General features: G+C 55.4%; 1 protein-coding gene across 7 annotated transcripts in view; it reads right to left on the bottom strand.

The window, feature by feature from the left end:
* Positions 1-10313, bottom strand: part of ANKRD11 (ankyrin repeat domain 11) — a 186490-nt gene that overhangs the window by 44980 nt on the left and 131197 nt on the right. For all 7 annotated transcript variants that reach the window (XM_025209151.1, XM_014521897.2, XM_025209149.1 and 4 more), the window contains one exon: positions 764-908. In XM_025209151.1, coding sequence (XP_025064936.1) covers positions 764-850 — 87 coding nt within the window. In that variant the 5' untranslated portion in view covers positions 851-908. The remainder of the gene's footprint in view (positions 1-763; positions 909-10313) is intronic.

Genomic DNA, 10313 nt, shown 5'->3' with positions numbered 1-10313 from the left:
GCTAAGGCAAATGGGATCAAAGGGGGGAAGGAAAGATGGGGAAGAGCTGCCTACGAAGCAGGACAGGCTGCCATACATTTAGGTTTCACTTAGGAAGGGACTTGTGCCTACTGTGCTGGCCAGAGCAGAAGCTGCCTCTGGACTCTACTGTGACCCAGCGAGACCCGATCAGAGCTGCCGAAAGGCTGGCGGGCCGGGGGCCAAAGCGAGCGGGACGTGCTGCGGGTGGAAGGGAGCGGCGCGGTTTGCCTGCCCTCTATCCCACACCTCCTTTCAATAACTTTATCTGCAGCTCTCAGCTCCGTTCAACCCCGAGCAGCCACATCTCCAGCCGAGCAGCTCAGATACCAGCACCTCATCAGCGACTCCTCGGAGCATCTCAGCCCTCCAGGCTTGTGCGCCTGCTGCCTGGATGGCAACACACATCAAACACGAGCCGTTCAGAGACTGCCCACGGCTGCGCGGGAGGGGGTCTCCCATGGAGGTTTCTCCGACCCAGGAAGAACTGAAACTCACTTTCCTCTTAGTAACCCCCCACTCCTCCCCGTCACGCAGCCTCAAGTCCCCGTCACTCCCCCGCACAAGTCAAGGGTTATGAGCCAAAGTGGAGCGTGCTGGAAGCAGAGCCCTTCGCTCACCGCTGGGCAAACCGTGTCTCGTTCCAGATCTACCGGCCGCTAGCAGGCACGTGGCCTATGCGCAGCCCCAGCGCTGCAGCGTGGCCCTGTTGGGGCAGCGAGGGTAAAAAGAAGGGGCGAGTTACCTTTTTCCCCGTTTGTTTCTCCACCATGTCGTTGCTGAGAGAGAAATCTTCTGACTGTGGTGTTTTAGAACACCCACCCTTGGGCATCGTTCTGCCGTGCTTACTTGATCTTCATTTATGCTGCCATCGCCTCGTCGTCAACCGTCTGTTCAAAGAGAGAAGCAGAGAAAACAGGCGTTTTACAAAAGGCTGGTCAGGAGGGGAAACAACTGTCCAGACGCTACCTGCTGGGGCCGGCCACGCGGCTGTGCTGGACTCCCCGGCACAGAGCAGCGGTCCGAGCCCAGAGCTGGGCCGACTCTGCCGTCAGTTCTGGCTTTAAGGGACTGAACAAGAACGCAGGACTGGAAGAGGCCGGCCTTTTGCAGCCCCGTGCAAGCATTCACCCGCGATGCCCAGGCATCATCCATCCCAATCCTCTGCCACATGAACCCGAGCCGCCAAGATCGCTATACCAGGCCAGAGAGAAAAAGCAGGGACCACCGCAAAGGCTAATCCAGGCCGGCTGCAGGCCACGCACAGGGCTTGCAAGGGGAAAACGTTCGATGTCAGACACGACACGCAATGGGCAGCACGCAGACACTCAGGGAGAGCCCTGGGTCTTTGCTTACAGCGCTGCTCGGGATGCTCCCGCGGGGCTTCTCTCAGCGCCCGCCAGACCCAGCAGAGACTCTCCGTGCTACGGTTTGCAGAGCTGGCTCCCGGGTACCATTCGGGATGCACGCTCCTGAAGACTGGCCTGGGGGAGCAAGTATCTAAAGCAAGCAACTACAAAACCTCCTCCTAAAACGTAGACACGGGTCTTTGGGTAGATGCAGTATCTCTTATTAAACCAATTAAATAGTTGGAAAAATTGCTTTGGGCACAAACGCCCTTCTTCAGGCATTGGGAGAGTCTCCCTATGCCCGAAGAACTCTCCCTAAGCCTGAAGAAGGGGATTTGTGCCCCAAAGTTTGCAAAGAACAATTTTTCCAACTATTTAGTTGGTCTAATAAAAGATATCGCATCTATTCAAAGAACCTGGCCTGCCTGTGTCCTTAGACCAACACGGCTACAACCAGCACCTCCTAAAAGGTGTCTTTTGTGCTGACCTCTGGGGAGGGCAGGAACACAAGGAGCAGTGTTCCCTGAACGGTTTACGGAGGGGCCTCCGCGCCCCGGCTCAGCAAGGCCATTGTGCCGTGGCCTAGGTAAGGCACAATTAAGGAGCCTAACAAAGAGCTCTGTTGCCCATGCCATGTGTTGCCTGGTTACGGAGCTGAAAAGACGACTGACATCCGAAACACACAGCAGCATGTGTTGTTACGGAGATCAGAAACGTGGTCCGGAGCCAGGGCAGGCAGGGCCTTTAGGCGAACAGAAATATCTCCGGAGGCTAAAAAGCACCGGTGACCCACGGCCAGATTCTGCAGACCAACGGCCCGCAGGCACTGCCCACGCAAAAGGTTTCCTCCAAGCACCGTCGGAGAACCTTTCCCCGGCGACCCGCAGCCCCGCACATCGCCCTGCGCCCATTCACTTATTGTGGCCGCTTCTTATTTTTTTTGAGCTACAATTGCAGGAAATTGTCTGGGAATTGAGTCACTCCAGCAATCCACCACGGATCTGGGAATTTTGTGGGTGGGGAAGGAGGAGAGAACAGCAGTGAGATGGGGGAAGCCAAAACCTCCTCGACTATTTTTTTTCCCGACGCTCCAAGAGGCTCGGACCATTTTTAAACCCGAAACCGGAGATGGTTCGAACTCCACAAGTGTTCGGTCCTGGCGAGGCCGGGGCTGGAACCCACCAATTCATTTCATACCAGGTGATGAAATGCCCATCACGTTCAGAAGCTGCTGCTGTGCTCGCTCTGTGGTGGGCAGGGGACCAGAGCCTTCTTGGCCCACAATTCGGCGGTGGGCAGAGCTCTATGGAAACCCCGCCATCGTGGAAACAGCTCTGGGGTCTATCACCAACCGTCCCCGCTTCTCCCACCGGGTCTGTGGAGTTGGCTAGGGTTTGGTGGTTTTTTGTTGGGTTTTCTTTAACTACAAAATAATTCTCCGTGTCCCCTGCCAGCCCTGCAGCGATCCACATTAGCCAGCCACGGAGCCGTTCCAAACCCCGCTGCGAGGCATCACGTAACAGGCGTCTGGCAGGACAGGGCTCTCTCCGCAGACCCGGCTCCAGGCTGCGCACGGGTCAGCGAGAAGAGTCTGCCCAGGTTTACTGAAGGGAAAAGGGCAAGAGGGACCTGGAGGCCTCTGCAGCCTAGGGAGGGTCGTGCTGGGTACCAGATACCCACTGGGCACGTCTACACATCTCCATTTACTGCGCAGTAGCCAAAACTACTGTGCGGCACAGGCGCGCGTCTACATGTGCATGCCTATACTGCACAGTAAATACGACAATTTATGCCGGCTTGGGTGTAAATTTGATTCCTGCATCGTGCACGTACCAAATTTACACCCGATTAGTTACTGCGCAGTAATGCATGTATAGATGCCTTACTGCGCAGTAACGCTTTGTGCGTGGACTGACTTGGGGCTAACTTTAGTCAGTCCACACACAGCGCTAATGTGCCTTAAGGCCTGCACGTGTAGATGCCGGCCTGTTCCTGCTTGCTCTGCAATAAATTTAAGCTGGTGTAAATGCACATGTAGACACAACCACAGAGAGGGCTTCTTCCCTGAGGGAGGGGAGCAGGAAGAAGCCCCTTGCACTACCGCAGGAAACATGCCACGAAAGCAAGGCTGTCATGGCTGGCACTGGTGTCACGGGGAAAGGGGGAATCCAGCACCTCGGTGCCACCAAACAGACAGTCCGTGGAAAATACTGAACCTGGAGCCCGGGTTTCAGAGCAGCCGTGCTGGACGGGGATGCCTCTCTCCTCCGGCCACGCAGGACACCGGCCCCGGGCCGAAGCACGGACTAGACGGGGCACCTTGCAGCAAACCCATTTCTCCCCAAGGGAGACAGGCCAGTTGCTGGGCTTCATGAAACCCAGGGTCAAGACAGTCAGGCCTTGATACGATGACAAAGTGAGACCCTCATCCAGGCTGCTCTGACTGGGCAGAGTACAAGCCTTAATCATTGGGAAAATTAGTGGCGGCAGAGAGAATCGCCCACGTGCCAAGATGCAGCGTTTTGACTGCAGGAGAGAGGCCAGCCGCCGAGCCCAGCACATCGAGTCGTTCAGGCACACGCATCTCGACACCAGCGTGAAAATCTAAGGAAAGGAAACTCCAAAGGACTTGGCGTCCGAGGATGGAAATTCATTTACGCTCCACAAGGGATATTAAAAACACACGGCACACGAAGCGGCCTGACGTGCCGTAGGACGTCTGAGGCCTGGTACAGCGCTGGGGGAGACTCTCCCCTGCAACTCAAGCATGAACAACGTCGGATTAAAGCCCGCACCAATTTAGGATTCCCTTTCAAGCGTCTCCCAGCTATCGGTCTTGAAGGCCACGCGGACTTGCCAATTTATTCCTGAAAAAATCTGTCTGCCCAGGGCGTCACCGGGGCTGCTTGTACCCGGGGTACGTACCTATTCACGTGGAGCTCCGAAAACCTGTTTAGCTGAGAAAAGGCCAGACGGATGCCAGATTAATTCTGCACCCCTTCTGTTCATCTAGCTGACTCATTACACTTGGAAAGCTGGCTGCCTCTCCATGTAAACAGAGCGCTGGCCTATTTAACAGCTTGGAGGGAGTATTACATTTGCACAACAATTACGAACAATGCTTGCAAGCCTCAATTCATTTTTCAGAGGGTTTAATAATAAAAGTCCGAAGGGGGGAAGGGGTGCTACCCTCGGCACAAGGGAGGGAAGGCGGGGGAAGAGGAGAGTGCCCTGTTTTCACGTGTCGCGACTGGGGCGCTCGAATCCGTGTCGCTTGGCTTCGATCCCTGCAAAGCGGAAGACCGGACACGCCACCCTTTCTACCAGGCGACTTGCAACTTTGCTTCCCGACCAGGAGACAGTCGTCAACGTTTCTATTTTGTCAACAATTAACTAAGCCCCTTGAACCAGATGATTACACGTCTGTGGCACAATACGGAAGTAGGAGACCGAGTGCGCTCAACATCATATAATCCCCAACACTTCTCCAGAACAAAAGGGACTGTTTACATGTGGAAGGCAGCCAAGCACGCTGCTACTGGACTCCACAACCCATGTGCAAATCAGCGCTCCCCAGCCTTTTCAACCTGAAATGGCAGCCGTGCCCACAGACATTTGCAAATCATTTTTATATACTGGTTTCAATGAGTGCCCCCAGGGAAAGGATGGGCAGGGAGGGGGGAGTCTTGCTAAGACATAACAGGCCTGCCAATCACAGCTGACGGCTGGTTCGTGCAGCCCTCTTACAGGCAACAGATATTGGTAAAGCTGGCTATTGAGACCGAAGCAGCCTGGCGTCCCTCGGGACCACGCTGTGTCTCGATGCGCGTGGACTTCTTTTCTCTCTGCTCTTTCCCCGAGCGCTTTTTCGAAATCAAGCAGCAGGTCGCCGTGAATGCGGCAGGTCTGTGCCGCCTTCCCGTCCCCGACGGCTCGCCGACACCAAGCACGACGGCCTGTCTGCAAGGCGCGACCTGGCGCAGAGCAGGCCAGGGGGGTTCGGAGCTGCCAGCTCCCGCCCTGCTAACACAGCCAGCAAGGCTGGAGGGAGCGCGGGAGACGACAAAACATTTGCTGGCCTTATAAGGAAGGGAGCTGGAGGGCAGCCTGGGAGCCCGGGACCTGCAACCCTGACCTCTGCTCCCGAAGGAGGTCCGTCTCCCTCCAGAGGCCATGTGTCCAACCCGGAGCTGCGTGCTCCATCTCAGCATCCCTGGGGCTGACCTCAAAATGGGCTGAGCCCAGGAAGGAAACGCTAACTGCGCGCTCCCGAAACATCTGCTGCTTCCTCGTTGTGCAACCGCCGAGGTCTGAGCCCGCGCGCCGCCTGCTCTCGTCAGGGGTCGAGCCTGCAGGACAGGGCCTGAGACGGCGCGGGGCACATGGCACGGGGTTTCCCCACCAGATCGAGGTGGCACCAGTGCAGCCAGGCGGGCTGGGCAGGAGCACGGCTCTCATTGCTGCCTCGGCTCCCGCGTGTCTCCGATTGAAGGGCAATGACCATTGCTCACAGGCACCTAACCACGTGTCTCCGACTGAAGGGCAATGATTTTGCACCTACACTGTGAACCTGCGAACCCTTCCCAACGAAGCCTGCTGCACCCTGCGGTATTTTTCCTTCTCTCACTTCTATGGATACAGCCGTGCTGGCTCTGCGATTAGTCATTTAAAAAAAAAAAACCCAACAAAAACCCACGAGCACATAAGACAGCAAGAGGTCTCTGGATATTTTCACATGTATAACGTGATAACAGGGAATGTACACAGCGTACGCTGCACAATACATGCCGGACGCGGAGCAGGGGGGCTGACGGCACGCTGATGAAAGGATTGGGGATGGGTGGTTGTTTTTTTTAACGACTGAAGCATGAACAATGGTGTAAATGTCTTGTTAAGCACAAAACGGAGCAAGAGAGTGAGTCACGTCCCCTCTTGAGGCTGCATCCCGGGGAAAAGGCCTAGTCTAGCTATCGTTCAAGTTGGCCAGAAATAACCTTTGGGGGAAATGCCTTGGTTTAAATTTTAAAAAACAACCGACACGCAAACACGCCCACGGAAAGCCACATTTGAGGATCCATTTACAAACCCCAAACATTGGAAACCAGTGCTAAAAATCACTCAAAAACACCATAACTCTCTCTATCCTACCAGCAACCCGCCGCCCTTCCTTTACGTGTCTGGGCTGCATAAGGCTGGTTTTCTTGTGCTGAGGACCATCTCTGAGAACTAAAATATGTCTTAATTCTCTGCCAAGTCTCTCGCAATAGGATGTGCACGCGTCGTAGGGACATTTGGAGGAGCTGCCATCCTTACGGCTGTGCGGACTGTGTTAAACGAACAGTATGTACCATGGGTTGTGCACCTCTGCGCGTCTAACACCAACGGTGCTCATCTGTCATCACCACCGAGCTTTGCTTTACCCTTTAAAGTCCTATCGTATAAAGATCTGGGAGTCGAGCTGCTTGCATCAATGGATGTGCTAACACTGTCTGCAGGCACTTGTATAACTGGTGACCCATGTACCTTGGGGAACAGGGAGATTTTTGTTCCATCTCTGGTTTGATTCAGGAAGTCGTAAAGTCCATCTCGCTCTGCGGTCTCTGGATCAACATAAAGAAGGCGGGAGGCCTCCGAGTTAAGCAATGTCAACACAGGTGCGGTTTCGTTGAAGTCATATTACAGTGTGCAATCACAAAGATTAACCATTAATAAGGCCCGGCAGCACGATGCATCACTCCTGTGCTCGCCGATGAAGCGGAGCGGTGCCCTGTAGAGGATCCAGGTGCCTCTGAGCTTTCACTATAGTCTGGGGCTGAGTTATGGCTCTTTTGGGCGACCACGACGCTAGGTTGTGCCCCAGCTTAAAGCATCCTGGTCCGAGAAACTCAAAGCTTCATGGTTTTTCAACGTGGACACGTCCAGCCAGAAATGAACCCATCCCAGTGCAAGAGACCATTTCTTCTCCCGCTCCTTTCACACAGGCATCAACCCTGCACAAATCCCCTGCCCTTCCAGTGCTCTCTCAATCCAACTATTTGGGTTGGTCTAATAAAAGATATCAAATTCACCCAAGGAACCTTGTCTGCCTGGGTCCTTAGACCAACACGGCTACAACCTAAACCCTTGTTCTCAATCCTGGGCATTTACATCCGGTCTGCATGGGATCAGAGAGACGCAGGTGAGTGCGCACTTGTATAGAGATGCAAAATGGCTGTGAACAGTTCAACCGCTTACTATGCAACTGGAGCCCCGACACAAATCTCACTGCTAGTTTAAATCAAAGAAATCACGCAAAATGAGGGTTGGACCTCAGGAGTCGTATCCAGTCCAACCCCTGCTCCAAGCAGGACCAGCCCCAACTCCAACATCCCAGCCAAGGCTTTGTCTAGTTTCTGGGCATTTTATTACAAACGCATGGAAACACATAGACAATCGTGAGTTGCCGGACTATTTTAGACACCTTGACAGGCCTGTAGGACTTGAACAAGGTCAAGGCAGTTCTGTACCAAGCTTCACAGGCACCAAGCAAACCCTCCAGATGGGTCTGTGGCGGTGACTTATTACACAACCGAGTCTGTGCTGCTCGGCAGTTGCATTTAACCACAGAAAACGCCTGCACGAGTCGGCTGCCGGCTGGGCCAATATCCTACCCTAGCAGTATGCGCGCCGGGTTAGAGTCTGCACGACAAGGATACGCCGCCTTGCTGTGTTCGTCTCACCGTTGAACCACCAGCTGGAAACCTGCACAGACCTACGCCACCCAAAACAGACAGGACCCTTCTCAATCAAGCTTAAGACAGCCTTGCCCAAATCAATGGCAATAGCTTTATTGAACAGATTATCTCCCAGCAGCGTCTTCCCCCAACGATCCCCGTGCTGCTGCCTGAAGAGACTGCTGGCGTCTTTGGGCCCTGCTGCTTATCTTGCAACTGGCTGAAGTTGCAAAACCCTCTCATTGCTGCCGGTTCCCTGCCCTGTGGTCAGCAGGAGGAATCATTTGCTGTGAGGAAATCTCAAGCCGGACTCTTGATTGTTCCAGGAAGGCTGGAGCAGTTTATGGCCCCTCTCCACCACATCCTTTGTCTTGCCAGACAGCCCGATTGCAACACCGCTGCTCCCTTCCCACGAGCAAAGGTGGTTTCAGGACCTCCGCCGCATTCCCGCACGGGGCCGCGAGCGGCCGAGGCTGCGGCATGGCTTGGGTTTCCGCTGTGCTACCGAATCAGTCGCGGTTAAACCCGATGAGAGGACTCTACCAGGTGGCGAACAAGCAAAGAGAAGCAGCATGCACCGGCAGAATGCCTTTCACCGACCGAGAGGAGCCTGAGGATCGTCTTCGTCATTGGAGGTGCTCCCCGGGTGAACAAGAAGTACTCCGTGCGTGTGACGGGCAGTAAAGGTGCCAGGAAAATCCGCTGGGATTCTCCTACGCAGACAGGGCTGGATCTGAGCTTTGGGGATGGGAGACAGGCAGGACGGCCGAGCCCCACGCCCCGGGAACGGCAGGGAGAGGGGCTGAGCAAGCCGTCCTGGCGCCTGCCCCCTGCAACAGAAAGGACGTGGATGAGCTGGAGAGAGTCTAGCGGACGGCACCGAAAATGGTTCAGGGACTGGGACACAGCATGGATGAGGAGGGGCTGAGGGATATTCAGTCTGGAGGAGAAGACCGAGGGGGATTTGATATCAGCTTGTAACTCCTGGCAGGGGGGCATGAAGAGGATGGAGCTGGGCTGTTCTCAGAACAAGGAGCAATGGGCTCCAGCTGCAGCAAGGGAAGTTGAGGTTGGATATTAGGAGAAACTCTCTCATGAGGAGGGTGGTGAAGCACTGGAGCAGGCTCCCCGGAGCGGTGGTGCACTCTCCATCCTTGGAGGTTTTGAAGACCCGGGTCGACAAAGCCCTGGCTGGGATGATGTAGTTGGGGCTGGTCCTGCTCGAAGCAGGGGGTTGGACTAGATGGGACCTCCTGAGCTCCCTCCCCACCCTCGTTCTCTATGATTTTATGATCCTGTGCTGCACCACGAAGGAAATGGGAAAACCTCCTCTCCACTGAAATGTAACCCACGGCACAAACCGGTGTCAGCTGCAGTGATGACTTGTGACAAACACCCATCCACGAAGGATGGGACTGAGCCTGGATGCTTATTTACCAGCCGGTAAAGGGCCCTTTGAGCCCAGCCTCAGTCGCTGCTGCCTGAACGGGCCCTAACAGACCCCGGGGAGGCTCCGCAGCTTTTGCGCTGTCCCCGTCCCTAACGATTAAAGAGCCCTGTTGCAATGGTGTGCATACAGACTGTGCTCCCGAGCAGTTAGAGCAGAGGCTTGCGACTCTCCCGGCTCTGGCATCTCTCTGAAGCTCCCTCCCCGCGGGCCGAAGGAGGACAGCGCTGCCTCTCTTCACCCAGGCCCTGAGGCTGCCTGCTTGCAAGGCGCTTTGAGACCCGGCCCAGAGGGCTCTGTATAACCAGTCATTCTCAGGTTCCCCGGCGAGCCGTACGGTTCAAGGCCGGGCACGAACAGATGGGAGAGCGCGGGGCTGCTGCAGAGGGGTCTGCACGCCCGTAAAACACCCGGGGCTCCTCCGCGCCCCCGTGCTGGCTCTCGTCAGGATATGAACTTCCGTAAGCTGCACCTGGATGCTCCTGGCCTCCGGAGCCGGTGCACAGAGGTGCTCTGCTGACGTGCAAGCTGCAGCTCAAGCAGATTCAGCGCCACGGCAAGCAGAGCCCCGAGAATGAACTCGACCTCGCGTTCACTTTGCTTTCTCCTCCTGTGCTATCCCCACGCTTTGCATGTGGGCATCAGCAGCAGAGCGTTACCAGGAGAACTGCTATCCTGACGGCAAACTCATGCTCTCGAGATGGAGAAATGCCTCGCTGCGGGTCACGGGGAAATGCTTTGCCTTCCACTTGGTACCAAATACGCCACCGGCGCAAAGGGCCTGAG

This window comes from Alligator sinensis, unplaced genomic scaffold (genome assembly GCF_000455745.1).
Source record: "Alligator sinensis unplaced genomic scaffold, ASM45574v1 scaffold255_1, whole genome shotgun sequence".
In the NCBI taxonomy this organism is placed as follows: Eukaryota; Metazoa; Chordata; order Crocodylia; family Alligatoridae; genus Alligator; species Alligator sinensis.
The sequence above is the reverse complement of the archived record's forward strand: the minus strand, read 5'-3'. Positions and strand labels throughout refer to the sequence as shown.